This window comes from Oncorhynchus kisutch, linkage group LG16 (genome assembly GCF_002021735.2).
Source record: "Oncorhynchus kisutch isolate 150728-3 linkage group LG16, Okis_V2, whole genome shotgun sequence".
NCBI lineage: Eukaryota > Metazoa > Chordata > Actinopteri > Salmoniformes > Salmonidae > Oncorhynchus > Oncorhynchus kisutch.
The window spans coordinates 10,257,079-10,276,360 of record NC_034189.2 but is presented as its reverse complement, the minus strand read 5'-3'; the positions used below and the strand labels follow the sequence as shown (position 1 = coordinate 10,276,360).

Below are 19,282 nucleotides of genomic sequence, written 5' to 3'. Positions count from 1 at the left end.
GTGTCCTCAGGCTAGGGATCACGTATAAGCCTACTTTAGATGATGGACAAAAGTGGAATCATTTATCTTTGTCAAAACGGCAGCCAAGATGATCAGTAATGAGAGTACGCCCACTCCAGTATTGCCACGTGTGCTCAGGCTAGGGATCACGTATAAGCCTACTTTAGATGATGGACAAAAGTGGAATCATTTATCTTTGTCAAAACGGCAGCCAAGATGATCAGTAATGAGAGTACGCCCACTCCAGTATTGCCACGTGTGCTCAGGCTAGGGATCATGTATAAGCCTACTTTAGATGATGGACAAAAGTGGAATCATTTATCTTTGTCAAAACGGCAGCCAAGATGATCAGTAGAGTACGCCCACTCCAGTATTGCCACGTGTGCTCAGGCTAGGGATCACGTATAAGCCTACTTTAGATGATGGACAAAAGTGGAATCATTTATCTTTGTCAAAACGGCAGCCAAGATGATCAGTAATGAGAGTACGCCCACTCCAGTATTGCCACGTGTCCTCAGGCTAGGGATCATGTATAAGCCTACATTAGATGATGGACTAAAGTGGAATCATTTATCTTTGTCAAAACGGCAGCCAAGATGATCAGTAGAGTACGCCCACTCCAGTATTGCCACGTGTGCTCAGGCTAGGGATCACGTATAAGCCTACTTTAGATGATGGACAAAAGTGGAATCATTTATCTTTGTCAAAACGGCAGCCAAGATGATCAGTAATGAGAGTACGCCCACTCCAGTATTGCCACATGTGCTCAGGCTAGGGATCACGTATAAGCCTACTTTAGATGATGGACAAAAGTGGAATCATTTATCTTTGTCAAAACGGCAGCCAAGATGATCAGTAATGAGAGTACGCCCACTCCAGTATTGCCACGTGTCCTCAGGCTAGGGATCACGTATAAGCCTACTTTAGATGATGGACAAAAGTGGAATCATTTATCTTTGTCAAAACGGCAGCCAAGATGATCAGTAATGAGAGTACGCCCACTCCAGTATTGCCACGTGTGCTCAGGCTAGGGTTCACGTATAAGCCTACTTTAGATGATGGACAAAAGTGGAATCATTTATCTTTGTCAAAACGGCAGCCAAGATGATCAGTAATGAGAGTACACCCACTCCAGTATTGCCACGTGTGCTCAGGCTAGGGATCACGTATAAGCCTACTTTAGATGATGGACAAAAGTGGAATCATTTATCTTTGTCAAAACGGCAGCCAAGATGATCAGTAGAGTACGCCCACTCCAGTATTGCCACGTGTGCTCAGGCTAGGGATCACGTATAAGCCTACTTTAGATGATGGACAAAAGTGGAATCATTTATCTTTGTCAAAACGGCAGCCAAGATGATCAGTAATGAGAGTACGCCCACTCCAGTATTGCCACGTGTGCTCAGGCTAGGGATCACGTATAAGCCTACTTTAGATTATGGACAAAAGTGGAATCATTTATCTTTGTCAAAACGGCAGCCAAGATGATCAGTAATGCCTCCACAATAAGATCCTGGATATTTATTGGAAAAGAGCATCAAACTCATCACCATGCACTTTCATCATTTATTTCATCTGTAGCCTAATGAACTGCATGGTTTCCTGACAAGTCCTAGTGAGGACCACACAGTTTAGATCGATATGGCGATTATATCAATATGATTTGTGCATGAAAGTTTCCACCACTTTTCTTGCATAATTCATTTTACCGACAGATCCCACCATGGCCAGCGTATTTGAACTGAAACTGTTCAGTTTCCATTCAGGCCGGTCATGAAATCCTCTATCCGACAGACTTGTACTTTACTCACGTAAAAAGGTTTGAAACCTTTATCTTTTGATTGAAACCTGGTTACAGGTACATCCGTTCTGAACTTATCCGTCACAGTAAGACAAACATCTTGAGATCTGTGCATAGTGGTGTGAAAGAGCAAAAAAATACATCTGATTTACAAAGTCTTTCTCCCGGTGTTCTGAGGCAGTCGTTAACCAGTGGTTGCAAGCCAACGTCAACTAGTTTTGGGAAATAGGTCAGATTTAAGGATACACCCATGACAGTTCTAACAATTTACGTAGCCTTAATTAACCAATTAGGCACATTTGGGCAGTCTTGATACAAAATGTTGAACAGCAATGCAATGGTTCATTCGATCTGTGAAACTTCGCACCTACACTCCTGCCATCTAGTGTACAAAATCTAAATTACGTCTGGGCTGGAATAATACATTATGGCCTCTTGCATTTCAAAGATGTTACAAAAAAATATATATATTTGTATGATCTTTCACCAGATCGGTTTTATATTCTCCAACATGCATTTCACATTTCCACAAACTTCAGTGTTTCCTTTCAAATAGTATCAAGAATATGCACATCCTTGCTTCAGGTAGTTTGATTTCCGTATGTCATTTTAGGTGAAAATGGAAGAAAAAGGGGCAGATCCTTGAGGTTAATTAACCTCTACAGGATCTGTGGGTCCACCGCAGGACGGTTGAGCTAACGTAGGCTAATGTGATTAGCATGAGGTTATAGGTCACAAGAACATTTCCCAGGACATAGACATCTGAGATTGGCAGAAAGCGTAACTTGTTAATCTAACTGCACTGTCCCAATTACCAGTAGCTATTACAGTGAAAGAATACCATGCTATTGTTTGAGGAGAGTGCACAGTTATGAACTTAAATGTATTACGACGCTTTTGGGAAACCGGGCCCAGGTCAATAAATAAAAATATTTATGAGGTATAAATAGCACTCATTTTGTGAGCCCATACAAAACTACTTTAATGATTAGCAGTAGCCTAGGCCTAAATGGTTTATAAGGACCTATAAACATCTTACAAATGATTATTACATACTTTTAAAAAGTAATTTATGCAAATACAAGCTAACATTTAAAATGTGGGAGCATTGATTAAAATGAATGAATAAGCGTAGTCATATTTCATTTTAAATGCTTTATTACAACGTGCTACCAACGTGGTTACATGATTTGAATGACCAAACTATCAATAAAACTTGAATATGGCCAAGAACACATTCAGTAAGTTCCTCATAACACCACTGTGCTATCCAGTGATATACATGCAGCTCTGTGACCCATTTAAAACGTTTCACCCCATCCCATTGCTGACGAGGAGCGTTCCATCTAATCTGTTCAGCAGGGGCTCAGAAGTTCCTGACGAGGAGCGTTCCATCTAATCTGTTCAGCAGGGGCTCAGAAGTTCCTGACGAGGAGCGTTCCATCTAATCTGTTCAGCAGGGGCTCAGAAGTTCCTGACGAGGAGCGTTCCATCTAATCTGTTCAGCAGGGGCTCAGAAGTTCCTATGTCTTATAGGTATCCATTCCAAGATCATTATTCAAGGCTCAATAGGCCTTTACATCCAGTTCTCATACATTTTTTTTCACAGGTTCCCCCCCCCCCCCCATTTTTACTGCACGTGTCCATTCTAGATGTTCACTGTCGGAGGATTGGATCACTGTAGTTTTCTCTGAGCGTTGGGTCCCTCTCCCACCAGCTGGCTGCCATCTAAAAAGCAATACATCTGATCAGGTAATCAATATATTTATTGCTGTGATTTATCATGATTAGGATGATCAGGTATCATGTTAGTTGCCTGGTGTTGAGGTAGAGGAGAAAAGAGGACAGATGACTAAAGGTTAAAAAAAAGTCATTCCTGAGAGGCGCAGGGAGAAACGAGTTCAGACACTGCCGTCCCCCTGACTGCCGTCCCCCTGACTGCAATCTTTTTTGCTAAGGGAAGGGTGAAGAGAGTGCGTGAGCTGCCATTTATGTCAACGGTGCCTCTAGTAAAGTGAAGTCCATTTGAATATTGACAGGTCTCAGGCCACTCCCCTCGAATGCTAAATACAACCGTAGATGCATCACACACACACACACTTACTGTGCGTGAGTCCGTGGTGGAACGTTCCGGGAGTGGTGCCGGTGACCAGGGCGTCTTTGGAATGTTGTGACTGGGTCAGTGTTCCCATGGTTCCTGGTCCGAAGTCGGAGAGCGGGAAACCCAGGGCATGGAGTAGAGGGATTCCAGGAAGACCAGGAGCGGGCTTGTGTCCCGGAGGGGGCTTGTGTCCCGGAGGGGGCTTGTGTCCCGGAGGGGGCTTGTGTCCCGGAGGGGGCTTGTGTCCCGGAGGGGGCAAGCTCCGTGCAGACCCCTCAGAAACCTGCAAACAATAAACAAACTATGGCACCGGATTCACTTTGTAGTACACTTCATAGGGAAAAAGCTGCCATTTGGGACAAAGCCTATGACTTTCAGAATCCTGAACTAACAAATAAACCAAATGGCTTTATGCATCACAACTAGGGTTGCAACATTCTTGGAACTTTCAATCAATTCCCTTGTTTTCCAGAAATCCTGGTTAGAGGTTCCCGGAGTTTCTGCTTATTCTCTCCTGATTATAGAAACTTAGAACCAGATTTCGGGGAAACCAGGGAATTTATTGAAAGTTCCCCAAATTTTGCAACTCTAATCACAAACACATTATAATGCATTCTACCCGTCTGTCAACTTTGAATAATGTGGTTACCAGTTTCTTCTTCTTCTGTGGTGGAGGGTGGTTGTTCTGGAGTGAAAGGTCCTGCGTCAACGCTAGGTGCCCCTGGGAAATGTAGTCTTTGTGGATGTGGACTTGCGCCAGCGCCTGGTTAGCGAGCACAGTCAGAGGAGACTGGGAGGGAGTGTTCGCCTGAGGGGGTGTGTTCGCGGTCATTGACTGAGCATGTGTGTTGGCATTGGCTGACATGCTGACAGGCAAAGGCTTCAAATCATCGTAGGGGGTCAACACAGCGATGGGGAAACCAAAATCAGACCGGCAACTCTCCTCCCCCCTCAGCTCAGGTAGCTCCTCCTTCACAACCCCTAAAGAGGGGGGTGTGAGGATGCGACCCTGTTCCAGAGAGTCATCTAGATTCTGGCGGGTTGTGGATACGCCTGAGCCCAGACGAGGTGAACCGTTCTGGGGTTGAACTCCTAGGAAAACCTGAGGCTCCCCAGGCCCACTGGAGGTGCCTGGAAGAGTTGGAGCACTGCCCAAAGAGGACTGTTTCTTCACCGACTTCCTCTTCACTCTGTGGGAGAGAACACGTTTTCTTTCACTCCTTACAACAAAAAACACAATCTGTGTGATGCAGTCAGAGAGAGTCATGCAGAGCTATAGGGAGCATGCTTTAGCTCCAGCCCAGCAGCAACACCCTGGTTCAGCTAATAAAGAGTTTGATGGACGCTACCATAGAGATCTAGGGAGAAAAAAGGTATTATAATTCCTAGTTGTAGTTGTATGGATGATACTTACTGCTGTAGAGGTGCAGTGGGGCAGTGGACCCTTCTACTCTCCTTCAGCAGCACTCTGAGGAACCAACAAACTAGTAAAACACACGTCAACAAGTCAACTGGAATATTTGAAGGTTGCGTGTGTGTGTGTACCTGGGCTGCATCCAGCCTTTAGGCCAGAGGGCTTTGATCTCAGTGTCCAAGAATGCTTTCAGGAACTCCTCCGGTCCCTGCGTCTCACCTTTCCCTTTCTCCACTTCGAATCTGTCCATCCTCACCCGAACTGCACTGCACAGGCACTCCCTATCGGGCAAGATAGGATAGTCACCATAGGTGTTTATACATGCGTGTTGAACCGCACTGCACAGGCACTCCCTATCGGGCAAGATAGGATAGTCACCATAGGGGTTTATACGTGTGTGTGTTGATAGAATGATAGGATAGTCACCATAGGGGTTTATACTTGTGTGTGTTGATAGAATGACAGGATAGTCACCATAGGGGTTTATACGTGTGTGTGTTGATAGAATGATAGGATAGTCACCATAGGTGTTTATACGTGTGTGTGTTGATAGAATGATAGGATAGTCACCATAGGGGTTTATACGTATGTGTGTTGATAGAATGATGAGTAAACATTTAGAACAGTACAGACACCTGATCTCTTGGTTCCATTTGAATTTCTTCCTGGGGCCCACCACTCGTTTACCACTCCTCTCTTCCCCCTCCTCCTCCTCCTCTGATCCTGTGTTCTCCTTCTGTTCTCGCTCTTTACTCTCCTCCACCATCCTGGAGCGGGTCAGAACCAGCCACACGGGTAACAGCGAGGCGGCCAGCCACACAGGTTAGCTAGATCACTCCAAGTAGCACATTAAGTGGACTATGAGTTATGTTCTGTGTGTTGACGATAGTTGCCATGGTGACCTACTTAGCGGCCCTGGCCTGGACGTGGGCCTGGCAGTCGTCGTGGTAACGGGAGATCTGTTCCGGCATCGCCTTGTCGATTGCCTGCCTCAACCTCTGGAGAGGCTCCTCCTAAACCACACAGACAAACATTTGCGCCTGCACACACACACACACACACACACACACACAGAGGACGAGCTATCCTGTGTTACCTGTGTCAGCAGTAGTTTCTTGACCCGTTTCAGTAGTGTCTCTCTGCTGCAGGGGAGGAATGAGGCAAGGTGTGTGTACACCTTAGAACGCACCTGGCCACTCACATCTCTGCACTGCAGCTCAATGCTGAGGACCACACACACACACACACACACATCCATTACTCGTAAGGCTGAACATTGTTATGGGACTTGTATAAGAAAATGTTTTTGATAGTAGTTTAAACATGAAACCAAACCAAGTGACTTACTCCAGTAGGATGGCGTTGACCTCTGGTGTGAAGAACTTGACCTTTGACTCTCCCTCCAACCCCTTAGCAGCCTGAACAAGATCAACCAATACATCAATCAATGTGGCGCTCAACAACATAAGGGCACAGCATAACGCAAAGCCCAGTGTCCGGTAGCATACCAGGGCCAGGTCTTGAGCGCTCTTCTCAATGGCTGGTGACAGACCTTCAGGCAGGGGAGTGGGCTGTGGCGGGGGCTGGACCTGTGGGCCAGAGACTGGCTGTGATGGGGGCTGGACCTGTGGGTCAGAGACTGGCTGTGTAGATGGTTTTGGGGCCTGGGGCTTGGAGATGGATTCAGAGACAAGGTCAATCTGGTCCTGGGGGTGAGGGACAGGGTCGATGGGGGTCTGTGTGTGGCTCTCCAGGGTGGAAGTAGGGGGGTCACCACCTGCACTGCCACAGAGTCCTGGAACAACAGTAATGTAATGTAATATATATATATATATATATATTATGTTGTAATTATTGGACTTCAAATGTACCATTATCAACACAAAATAAATATCAATGAAAATGGACAATAAAGTATAGTAGAGTATCGAACCGTTCACTTCCTCGTAGGCCAAGTTCTTGGCGTTGACCTCCTGATTGGTTAAGGTCATGGCAACGACTACCTGATTGGCCAGCGTCTCAGCGGAGGCGTCCAATAGGGTGTCTAGATCGAGGTCAAAGTCCACAGTGCTGGCTGCCTGGAGAAACGCCCTGTCATTGGTCGATCCGATCAAGCTGAGCAGAGGGTCCGCCATGTTGGCTCCGCCCCCAGCAGGGTCTGCAGAAACATAGGGGGTTGTGGGTAGTGTAGTCTTCTCCAGACCAAACTTCTGTTGCTCTCGCTCTTTCTCTCTTTTTAGTTTCTCTTTGTCTTTCTGTTTCTGGAACTTTCTCAACATGTCTGTGACACTCAGAGGACCAGCAGGCTTCTTCCTTTTCTTCTTCTTTGGTTTCTCCTCCAACATGTTCTTGTCAGGTAGAACACTGGGGAAGAGAGAGGGGGCGCACAGAGAGAGAGGGGGCGCACAGAGAGAGAGGGGGCGCACAGAGAGAGAGGGGGCGCACAGAGAGAGAGGGGGCGCACAGAGAGAGAGGGGGCGCACAGAGAGAGAGGGGGCGCACAGAGAGAGAGGGGGCGCACAGAGAGAGAGGGGGCGCACAGAGAGAGAGGGGGCGCACAGAGAGAGAGGGGGCGCACAGAGAGAGAGGGGGCGCACAGAGAGAGAGAGGGAGCACAGAGAGAGGGAGCGTAAATGGACAAGCTATGATCCATAGTTGTCAATCAACTGATCAGGAGTCAGTCCGTCTCTCACCCAGTGTTTGACACCGCGGGGTTTGCAGTCGCCACCTGTCCAGGGTATTTCCTCCTCTTCACTTCTCCCTCTTGCTTCCTGCGTTTCTGGAACAAAACAAAGAATGATGTCTGAACTGGAACATGTTCTATTCACAAACACAAATACAGTTATAATCCTACATATTGTCCGCATCCCAAATAGCATCCTATTCAGAGACCACTCCGGCCAAAAGTAGTACACCATAGAAGGATTAGGGCGCTATTTGGAACGGGACTCAGCCATAGAGTTAATTACTTTAGGGGGCTTGGGTTGTTGGTTCTTGGTCATGAAGTCGTCGTCTGTCTCCGTATCAGAGGCCTGGCGGAACTGGAGAGGTCCAGAGTTGACATAGAACCCTCCTAGCTTGGTGCTCAGAGAGGCTGGGACCAACTCATCATACTGCAGAGAGGACAGGAGGGGGCGATATTACAGTATAATACTACATTACTAATCAGACAGGCTGGGACCAACTCATCATACTGCAGAGGTCAGGAGGTGGCGATATTACAGTATAATACAGTACTATACTACATTACTAAACTAATCAGACCAGCTTAGTGCTCAGAGAGGCTGGGACCAACTCATCATACTGCAAAGAGGACAGGAGGGGGAGATATTAGAGTATAATACAGTACTATACTACATTAATAATCAGACCAGCTTAGTGTTCAGAGAGAACAGGAGGGAGCGATATTACAGTATAATACTACATTACTAAACCGAACCAGGAGAAACCAGGAGAAACCGAACCAGGGTAAACCGAACCAGGGTAAACCGAACCAGGGTAAACCGAACCAGGGTAAACCGAACCAGTAGAAACATGGTAAACTGAACCTACTGCCTCGGAGTTGTCGATGAAAGAGTCTTCGTTGTCATAACCATAGCCTATATCCACTAGATCCTGAATACGATCCTTCTTACGTTTGTTCCCAAATCCCTGGACAGAGAGAGAACAAGAGAGCAGAAGAGTACGAGAGAGAAAGACAAAAGACAGGGGGTTCATCAAGACAATAAGGCATTAAAACAATGACATTGAATGCATCCCAAATGGCACCCTAATCCCTAAAGTTCTGGTCTAAAGTAGTGCACTATATAGGGAATAGGGTGGCATTTGGGACACAATATTTAAACAGTCTTAAGGCCAGGCACCACACACTAATAAAGAAATACATTTTTTTTTTATCATATCACAATACACTTTTACCAATTTAATGTTTCGGAAATATTGTATTTAAGTACGCAGCTCAGGTGATATGCAAATGTGTGCATTTTTAATTATCAGGCAAATAAAAATTGTACACAGGATCAAATCAGCCTAAATCTTTAATAATTGAAAACATTTAACATATAAAAGCAATTCCCTATGTGTATACGTCTGGAGAATATGTCAAATGATAAACACAACATTTGCGGAATGCTTCAAAGGCTGAGAAATGTGTTGGCATGTGCATAGAGAGGTTAAAGACAAGGACACTGAATTCAGACTGCCAAAAAACTATTTACACCCAATCACCATCTCGTCAGTCAGTTACTACATATAGACCAGTTTGTAACATTCGATGAGAAGGGCTTTTAAAATGGTGTGATTCAATGTAGTGAGCTTAGAAATTAAGTGGTAACAATTCATGACATTTTGATTAAAGTTGTAGGATAAGCTAACGAAAATATGTATTTAGCAACTTTTTTGGGGGGGGGGGGGTGTAAACTCCTCAATGGACCAAAAAAAGTAATTCTGTATGTAAAATGTAATTTTAGCTTGTGGTGCCTGGCCATAATATTAGGCTTGGCACCAAATACTAATATTCAACTCCACTAACATATTTATCCTCGAATCTCCTGGCGATCGCTCCAAGTTCATCCTTCTCTCTGTTCTCCTGTTCAATTGTGTTTGGTAGATCTTTGTCTGAAACGCTCTTCTGGAAAACAGTGCCTTTGTTAGTGGCGTCAATGAAACGTATTTAGGATAATACATTTAGCTAGTTTCCTAGCTGATTTAACATTCATAATCGATCAGTCTAAATCTATTGATCAATCACACCAATTCTATCTGAACGGAGCGTCTTTCTTTCTCACCTTTTTGTAAACAAGTTCAGGGTAGTAGAACTCAGGACACCTATGCTGGTCTGGCTCAAACAACGTCAGGACAAAGCGTTCGGTCTTAACCAGTTTGGTTGAAGTACCCTGAGAAGACGAGTTGGATGTGGCTACAGGTTGTTTGGTTGGACTTCCCCAGGAAGTTGAGGTCGACGCAGCTACTGGAGTAATAGTGAGCTCCTCTTTAGGGGGTAACGCTGGTTTAATGACCCCCACCGCTGACTGCAGGGGGACATTACTGGATAGAGTAGTCAGTTGAACCCTTCGTGGTTCGGCCATGGCAGCGAACAAAAGACTATCGGAACATCCGCGTCCCGCTGAATTAGTAGCTGTCCAAATAACTTCAACAGACACTCCCCGCCCCTAATCAGCAGCAGCAGGTGTTCGTTTGAATTTCACCTGTGCTGCGTTCAGTACGATAGAACGTATTGCAACCAGAGAGGAAGAGGGGAAGCGAGAGGATATCTGCCTTCTCATTGGCTAGAATGGTCTGAACTGATCTCACCTGCAGTCAATCATTTGGGAAACACTCGTCACTTCGATAACTAAGTTACTTTTTCGTAGCAGGTTAGGAGACTAAATGCTTACCTAACCTGCTACAAAAATCTTATTTTTTTTAATCAAAGTGCTCTGAAAAGAGTGTGTCCCTTCAATAATTGAGGACATGTATTTCCATTGTTAGAGAGTTCAATCAGGTATCTCGTCAATATAATTACTGTGGAGGCTGCTGAGGGGAGGACGGCTCATAATAATGGCTGGAACGGAGTAAAATGGAATGGCATCAAACACATGGAAACCATGTGTTTACTAATAATTTAACCTATTCCACTCCAGCCATTACCACGAGCCCATCCTCCCCAATTAAGGTTCCACCAACCTCCTGTGAAATAATAGAACGTCTTTGCTGCAACGTTCAATTAAACGGAAACGGTGCTGTTCTGAACGACCAGTTGAAAAAACGGGGAGGGGTTGGGTTGTGGGTTGGGGAATTCTTCTTCGTTGGGGTTTTATGGCGGTGTCACCTACCAGGCTGGAGTTTGATGTTTTAAATTCTGCACTCTAGTCCAAGGTTTCTAACGCTTTTTTTTTGTTGCCCAGGGAAACCCCACCCCAGGCATACCGGCGACCAAGGGACATACATTATATGTTAGAATTATGTGAATGATAATAGCAAGTAGAAGAAGTAATCACCGTTTTAAAATGAATAGATTTAGTAGACCGTGTCATTTATTTTGACCTCTCCACAGCCCCCTGGAAGAGGAAGTGTAAACTATAACATAGTATATTAGCTAGAATGGTATCTTTGGCGATTTAGAGAAAATTTTGCTGTTGTAAAGCACATTGTCTGCAATTCTGCAAATATTTTTATTGAGTAGAGGTTTTTTTCTGTACAGTTTTGAAACTTATTTCTAGCAATTCTACACAGTTTGGCATGGAGCTGAAAGGAAAGTTTGCCGTTTTATAGCTAATTTCCTGCAATTCTATGCATTTTGACATGGCTAATCCTGCGTTCCTTTGCTCAAACAAAATCAACAGGCATCAATTCTCCCTGACTGTCTAGCTTTTATTTGTTTGTTATTTCTTGAAGATGGTATTATAAAAAAAATAATATATATAGTTCAATATCTTTTCGGCATGCTTTCTATCCGTTTTTGGTTGTTTAAGATCACACCAACAGTTGGAGGGTGTAGGGGCTAATAAGACCCTCAGATAGCGGCTGCAGGCTTCAGAGCGATGAGCGATTTGTTTGTGTCTAATTTCGAGACTCGCCACGTGAAATAACAGGATAAATACCTCCCAAATTAAATAACAGGATAAATACCTCCCAAATTAAATAACAGGATAAATACCTCCCAAATTAAATAACAGGTTAAATACCTCCCAAATTAAATAACAGGATAAATACCTCCCAAATTAAATAACAGGATAAATACCTCCCAAAATAAATGTTTAACTGTTTCTGAAGTGTAAAACATGTATTTGTTCATTTGAATTTCATACCAGTTTTACTATTTAAAAGTGGAACATGAATTAATTGAAGTCACTTAGTGTACAGGAGTTGATGGGTTTATTGATCCCCTCGCCACTCTCACCCCTTGACAACTAAGGACCCTCTGAGTGAGTTGGTATGGGCGAGGGGGTGGTTTGGGATTCACCGATTGGCTGATCGCTCCCAACCCAGAGGAATCCCCAACCAGTTGATTACTTTAAAATTGTGGAAGCCCTTAAAGAGATTCTCCGGTACTTTTGGATACTTTTTAGCCAGTAGTTCTGAAAGCAGAGCTCGCGAGCCAAAAGTGGTCCACGGAAATTGCGTACTACGTCACATATGTGAAGATATGCACCACGTCATTGCTCTCTCTCTCTCTCTCGCTCTGCTGTTGGTGCATCATGTGCATCTTGCTAGCTGTCACTCATATAGTGAGGAGCTGAAGCTCATTGGTTGAACTCAAATTGCTAAGGGGCTGGCCCATGTGGAAGAAAATGTAGTGGAAATGGCACAGCACAGCCTCCAGAAAAACAGTCGCTTTCAAACTAGAGATTTCGAGGCTAATTGAGGTAAAACAGTAATTATGCGCATAGATTATGTGTGTATGAGTTACACATGAACACATCCAGCTCAAAGCAGGAAGTTTAAAAAAAATACTTAGTAGGCCCCAAAGTTCCGGAGCATGTCTTTAATGTCACTGTCCATGCTAAAATAGTTTCTATCCAAGTTGAGTCCTCTAACTTATCTCTATGAGTTTGGCCTATTTCGCGTTTCAGCTTTCATCAGGGCGTGACAATTGTTCCTTTGCGTCACACCTGTCGTCCACACCTCACGAGAGGGGTCAATTGGGGGTCAAACAGATTATGGTGTTTTCCACTGCCACAAAGTCATATCGTAAAAATGCATATAAACAACAATGATTTCATTTAAGGTTAGGCACACGGTTAGCAGTGTGGTTAAAGTTAGGTTTAAAAACATATTTTGAGAATATAATTTGTAGAAATGGGCGTGGTTTATGGCGCTGTGGTAACTAGTGATGAGCGAAAATGGCCGGTTGTTTGTCAGGTGAGCGCGCGTCTCACCTTGTCCTCGGTAAGAAATCACACCTTTTGATTCCATCCTTCTGGTGGCAGTAACTCGGGCTTTCACCGGTGCTAGGTCGAACATGAGGGCTACCCACCGTAACAACACATGTATCCTGTCCTTTTTTGTATTTTTCTTGTGTTCTACGTTTACCCGAGCGGACGGGAAAATGGCCAACATTCCTACCGATCCCTCTGCTTCGTTACAATCACAACTCGGTGGGAGATGTCGCCGAAATCACCATAGCACTAGTCAGAAAAGCCAGCAGGAGCCGCTTCACACGCTGCTAACAGAAGCACAGAAGGCCGACCAGAACTTGCAATATATGTTAAGTTTGTTTAAGAGCGCGGCCGACCCGGATGGGAGGCCTAAACAGCATCGGATGTTCGGGTCGAACACAGCGCGTCTGTTGCGACCCAACACCACCCAGGTGTGGTCTCTGACATCGTCTTCAGGTGAGACACACAGTGTGTAAGATAGACAAAACCTTCAGCGCTTGTTATCTGATTATATGAAATTGTAGTGGTAAGGCTAGGCCTGTTGTACAACTATTCATTGTCATTCATAATAACAATATAAACCGTTATTAAGGCTATAGGTTATGATGGGTATTGGGTATATGCTATGGTGTAGAATAGTCTAGGTTACCTTTTGTCTTTGTAACTGTTTGTTGTTATGTTGAAGCCTGACCATTTTTCAATTTAGAAGTGTATCAGGTCAAAGGTGAGATGAAGATATTGACTCCTACCATTGTCATCTCTCCCTGTTCTTTACATCCTTTCTCTCCCTCAACCCTCTCCATCTCTCTCTCTCTCCCTATACACATTTTTCTCCCTCCTGTCCTCTCTCTGCATGTTCTCTCTCCCTCCTCCAGTCCTGCGCTACACCTACACAGTGGAGTACGACCTCCAGTCCCTCTCCCTGGAACAGCTAGTGAGAGCCTCTTTTGTCCACCTCCGTCCCTCTAATACATCCAGGACGCCCCACCCCTCCCCTCTCCGTTGCAGGGCCAGAGTCACCTCTCTGGGGCATGATAGCTGGACAAGCCCCCATGGAGGTCTGGGGCGCCTAGTCACCCTGGAGCCGCATCAGCAGTGGACAGAAACTGACATCACAGAGCACCTCACCGCACAGGTGGTAACGATGACCCAGGGAAGGCCAAAGCAGGGCAGTTGCCTGACCCTCATGGCCCAGTATTGGTGCTTGGATCCTGGGCATTGGAGGAGCGAGGCCTTGGGAAGCCTGTGGAGAATCCGAGGGGGACACAGGAGGGGAAGGAGGGCGACCTCCGCAAATCACCTCAACACCCCCGCTCTCCTCCTCTTCCTCAATGAAGAGGAAGAAACCAGAGAGTGGAGGGCAGCGACCCGAACTGGGTGGTCCAGTTTGGGGCGTCTGACTCCAGAGCCTCACCACCTCTCCGCCCCCCGACTCCGTCGCTCCAATGGCCCTAATCCCCCAGGTAGCATCGCCTCCGACATACCCAACTACCGAAAACACAAGAAACCCTCGCCCAAGAACCAGTGCAAACTCCACTCCTACCGGGTCACCTTTGCCGCGTTAGGCCTGGTCAAATACCTCGCCCCACACCAGTACAACCCTGGCTACTGTAAAGGAGACTGTCCCAGAATCCTCCACTACGGCCTCAACCCCTCCAGCCATGCCATAATGCAGAACCTGATTAAAGGGAAGGGGATGGACGAGGTGCCGTCGCTGTCCTGCGTGCCGTATAAGTACAAGCCCATCAGCGTACTGATGCTGCTGGATGACAACAAGACAGTGGATTATAAGGAGATCCCTGACATGATAGCTGAGTCCTGCACCTGTCGGTAGTTTGAGAAATGAGGGGGGGGGTGGGAGGACGTTAGGAGCATGGACCCCCCCCCCTCCCTCACACACTTGCTGCTAGTTAAAGACATTTGGGTGGGGAGGGAGTCAGGGGGAGGCCGGTCCCCCTCTTCATTGCTCGGTAGAGACTGGGGCTTAGCTTACCCTCCCTTTCACTAAGCTGTCCCTCCCACCGCTGGCTTCAGATGCCCCATGTCACACTGAACCTTTTGGAGGAGAGGAGGGAAAAGACGGTGGTAGAGGGTGGGGTAGCTTGGCGGGGGTTCCACAAAAACAAAATGGCTTGTTGCCTTTAACAGGCTCTGTGTACAGGTTTATATTAGAATCAGTGGACCAGTAAATGAATCATGTGAGACTGAAGGCTCTTCACTTCACTGTGAACCTCCTGGAGGGCAGAGAGAACAACTTAAGAGCCCAGGTCACACCACCATAAAGCTCTGTGGGTAGTGAAGTCTGACAATGGTCATGTGATGATGAAATAATGGGCTGTAGGAATATGTTGATGGGTGTACAGGAAGGGTCAATCCTGGCGTTCTGCTTGAACCAATTTGGTGTTTGTTTTTTTGTTTTTTCTGGTCTTTTTCTTTTTAGAATCTTGTTATCAATGCTTGACATCTGGACACAGGAAGTGAGTGATGGAACACAACGTGATTGGCCAGAGACTAAGCTTCGTAAGATATGTACATATTTGGATCCACACACTTTGTGTTGTTGGCATGTTGGGCCCCTCTAACAGTTTGGGTGTCTGCCCATAAAATTAAATAATAATTTAAAAAATGCATTTTAAAATATAAAAAAATGGTCGCCGGCCTTTTTCAGTGCGCCTTTATATTGAGTTATTAAGGACTCGATGGAGTCTTGCTAGACTTGATGTGTGTCCCAAATGACACCCTATTCCCTCTGTAGTGCACTACTTTTAGGGTAGTCGTGCATTACATAAGGAATAGGGTGCCATTTGGGACGTAACCTTGGAGTTTACTGCTTCTTTACAAAACCACAGATTTGTCTAATATTTCTGGGCTGAGGGTGTGGCCTTCCCAAATGGATAAGGGCGGGAGGGAGGATAAGAACTAGGGCAGTATCACTGTCAATGGCGTATCCCAGGGGAAAATAAACTAAACGGGGAAAGTGCAATGTGTCTAAGTATTTTTCAGGAGTGTGTCTTATGAATGTTTAGCTAAAAGTCTCGCACTGAAATTATTGTGACGTTTTATTATAATGAATGAAAAATAAATAATAAAATGAATATTTTGTAAACATCTGATTTGACATTGGTTTTGTTTCTGAACTACAGTTGGATGATAGTGCCCCTAATGTTGACTTGGTAGTCACTAGTTAGCATGTTTTCAAACTAACTTTTTTTGAAATTTGGTTTTGTGTTCTGGTTTTGTGAGAAGGCTTTAAAAAATAACGTTTTCTGTCTCTTTTTTTTGGGGGACACAGAATTTAGCCTATTGGACAAAGAAGCATTTTGACTGGAGACTATCCATTTTAACATGATATTTAGTCCAGAACTAGACTCAATCTGTGTCTGAGAAAACCAACTGTTTATATTCATGATTTTACCATGTTACCCTGTTAATGTAGTTCAGGGTTCTCCACATCATGATGCATGCTGGAGTGGACAAAATGGACAATATTATATTATGGGTTGATGGGCCTGTTAATGTAGTTCAGGGTTCTCCACATCATGATGCATGCTGGAGTGGACAACATGGATATTAAGGGTTGATGGGCCTGTTAATGTAGTTCAGGGTTCTCCACATCATGATGCATGCTGGAGTGGACAACATGGATATTAAGGGTTGATGGGCCTGTTAATGTAGTTCACGGTTCTCCACATCATGATGCATGCTGGAGTGGACAAAATGGATATTAAGGGTTGATGGGCCTGTTAATGTAGTTCAGGGTTCTCCACATCATGATGCATGCTGGAGTGGACAAAATGGACTATTATATTAAGGGTTGATGGGCCTGTTAATGTAGTTCAGGGTTCTCCACATCATGATGCATGCTAGAGTGGACAAAATGGACAATATTATATTAAGGGTTGATGGGTCTGTTAATGTAGTTCAGGGTTCTCCACATCATGATGCATGCTGGAGTGGACAAAATGGATATTAAGGGTTGATGGGCCTGTTAATGTAGTTCAGGGTTCTCCACATCATGATGCATGCTGGAGTGGACAAAATGGATATTAAGGGTTGATGGGCCTGTTAATGTAGTTCAGGGTTCTCCACATCATGATGCATGCTGGAGTGGACAAAATGGATATTAAGGGTTGATGGGCCTGTTAATGTAGTTCAGGGTTCTCCACATCATGATGCATGCTGGAGTGGACAAAATGGATATTAAGGGTTGATGGGCCTGTTAATGTAGTTCAGGGTTCTCCACATCATGATGCATGCTGGAGTGGACAAAATGGATATTAAGGGTTGATGGGCCTGTTTATGTAGTTCAGGGTTCTCCACATCATGATGCATGCTGAAGTGGACAATATTATATTAAGGGTTGATGGGCCTGTTAATGTAGTTCAGGGTTCTCCACATCATGATGCATGCTGGAGTGGACAACATGGATATTAAGGGTTGATGGGCCTGTTAATGTAGTTCAGGGTTCTCCACATCATGATGCATGCTGGAGTGGACAAAATGGATATTAAGGGTTGATGGGCCTGTTAATGTAGTTCAGGGTTCTCCACATCATGATGCATGCTGGAGTGGACAAAATGGATATTAAGGGTTGATGGGCCTGTTTATGTAGTTCAGGGTTCTCCACATCATGATGCATGCTGGAGTGGACAAAATGGATATTAAGGGTTGATGGGCCTGTTAATGTAGTTCAGGGTTCTCCACATCTGTTAATGTAGTTCAGGGTTCTCCACATCTGTTAATGTAGTTCAGGGTTCTCCACATCTGTTAATGTAGTTCAGGGTTCTCCACATCTGTTAATGTAGTTCAGGGTTCTCCACATCTGTTAATGTAGTTCAGGGTTCTCCACATCTGTTAATGTAGTTCAGGGTTCTCCACATCTGTTAATGTAGTTCAGGGTTCTCCACATCTGTTAATGTAGTTCAGGGTTCTCCACATCTGTTAATGTAGTTCAGGGTTCTCCACATCTGTTAATGTAGTTCAGGGTTCTCCACATCTGTTAATGTAGTTCAGGGTTCTCCACATCTGTTAATGTAGTTCAGGGTTCTCCACATCTGTTAATGTGGGGCTTAAGTTTAGTTTTGCTTCACATTTTATTTGGGTGCATTGAATTTTTTTTGAATTTGGCATTGTATCCAGAGTATACCAGACATTAGGAACATCTTCCTAGTGTTGAGATGCACCCCCCTTCTGCTCTCAGAACAGCCGCCATTCGTCAGGACATGGACTCTGCAAGGTGGGGAAAGCGTTCCACAGGGATGCTGGACCATGTGTACTCTGCAAGGTGGGGAAAGCGTTCCACAGGGATGCTGGACCATGTGTACTCTGCAAGGTGGGGAGAGCGTTCCACAGGGATGCTGGACCATGTGTACCTTACAAGGTGGGGAGAGCGTTCCACAGGGATGCTGGACCATGTGTACTCTGCAAGGTGGGGAAAGCGTTCCACAGGGATGCTGGACCATGTGTACTCTGCAAGGTGGGGAAAGCATTCCACAGGGATGCTGGACCATGTGTACTCTGCAAGGTGGGGAGAGCGTTCCACAGGGATGCTGGACCATGTGTACTCTACAAGGTGGGGAGAGCGTTCCACAGGGATGCTGGACCATGTGAACTCTACAAGGTGGGGAGAGCGTTCCACAGGGATGCTGGTCCATGTTGACTCCAATGGTTCCCACAGTTGTGTCAAGTTTCCTTGTTTATCTTTTGGGTGGTCGACTATTCTTGATACACACAACTGTTGAGTGTGAAAAAAAAACAGCAGTGTTGTAGTTGACACACTCAAACCGGTGGGCGTGGCACGTACAACCATGTTCAAAGGCACTTCAATATTTAGTCTTGCCCATTCACCCTGGGAATAGCACATACACACCATGTCTCGGGCTTAAAAAGCCTTTAACCTGCCTCCTCCCCTTCATCTACACTGATTGAAGTGGATTTAACAAGTGACATCAATAAAGGATCATATATCTTTCAGCTGAATTCACCTGATTAGTCTTTGTCATGGAAAGAGCAGGTGTTCATAATGTTTTGTGTATTTTTGTGTTGTTTGCCGTCTTTGATCTGCAGTAGATGCCTTTCACCCACAG

General features: G+C 45.1%; 2 protein-coding genes across 5 annotated transcripts; one reads left to right on the top strand and one right to left on the bottom strand.

The window, feature by feature from the left end:
- Positions 1–2,936: 2,936 nt before the first annotated feature.
- Positions 2,937–10,505, bottom strand: LOC109906308 (ubinuclein-1). Of its 4 annotated transcripts, none has more exons than XM_031791772.1 (16): positions 10,104–10,502; positions 9,848–9,946; positions 8,869–8,967; positions 8,286–8,429; positions 8,010–8,095; positions 7,250–7,680; positions 6,825–7,111; positions 6,664–6,734; positions 6,413–6,539; positions 6,223–6,329; positions 5,952–6,083; positions 5,448–5,669; positions 5,317–5,370; positions 4,552–5,092; positions 3,906–4,185; positions 2,937–3,529 (listed from the first exon to the last, which is right to left on the bottom strand). In XM_031791772.1, the coding sequence occupies exons 1-16, from the start codon at positions 10,401–10,403 to the stop codon at positions 3,477–3,479; spliced, it is 3,033 nt and encodes a 1,010-aa protein (XP_031647632.1). In that variant the 5' UTR covers positions 10,404–10,502; the 3' UTR covers positions 2,937–3,476. The 4 variants fall into 4 exon arrangements, with proteins under 4 accessions (XP_031647632.1, XP_020359544.1, XP_031647631.1 ...); XM_020503955.2 differs by having other exon boundaries at positions 5,448–5,597; positions 10,104–10,498; XM_031791771.1 differs by having other exon boundaries at positions 5,448–5,597; positions 6,664–7,111; positions 9,848–9,943; positions 10,104–10,505.
- Positions 10,506–12,920: 2,415 nt separating this feature from the next.
- Positions 12,921–16,308, top strand: bmp15 (bone morphogenetic protein 15). Its single transcript, XM_020504661.2, has 2 exons — positions 12,921–13,652; positions 14,072–16,308. The coding sequence occupies exons 1-2, from the start codon at positions 13,280–13,282 to the stop codon at positions 15,028–15,030; spliced, it is 1,332 nt and encodes a 443-aa protein (XP_020360250.1). The 5' UTR covers positions 12,921–13,279; the 3' UTR covers positions 15,031–16,308.
- The last annotated feature ends 2,974 nt before the right edge of the window (positions 16,309–19,282 follow it).

Coding starts and splice junctions, on each gene's coding strand:
- bmp15 (XM_020504661.2), top strand. CDS start 13,280: ATGAGGGCTACCCACCGTAACAACACATGTATCCTGTCCTTTTTTGTA. Junction 13,653..14,071: donor GTCTCTGACATCGTCTTCAG/GTGAGACACACA, acceptor TCCCTCCTCCAG/TCCTGCGCTACACCTACACA.
- LOC109906308 (XM_031791770.1), bottom strand. CDS start 10,403: ATGGCCGAACCACGAAGGGTTCAACTGACTACTCTATCCAGTAATGTC. Junction 8,968..9,847: donor GGAGATTCGAGGATAAATAT/GTTAGTGGAGTT, acceptor CTCTCTGTCCAG/GGATTTGGGAACAAACGTAA. Junction 5,093..5,316: donor CCCACTGCACCTCTACAGCA/GTAAGTATCATC, acceptor TCTCTCCCACAG/AGTGAAGAGGAAGTCGGTGA.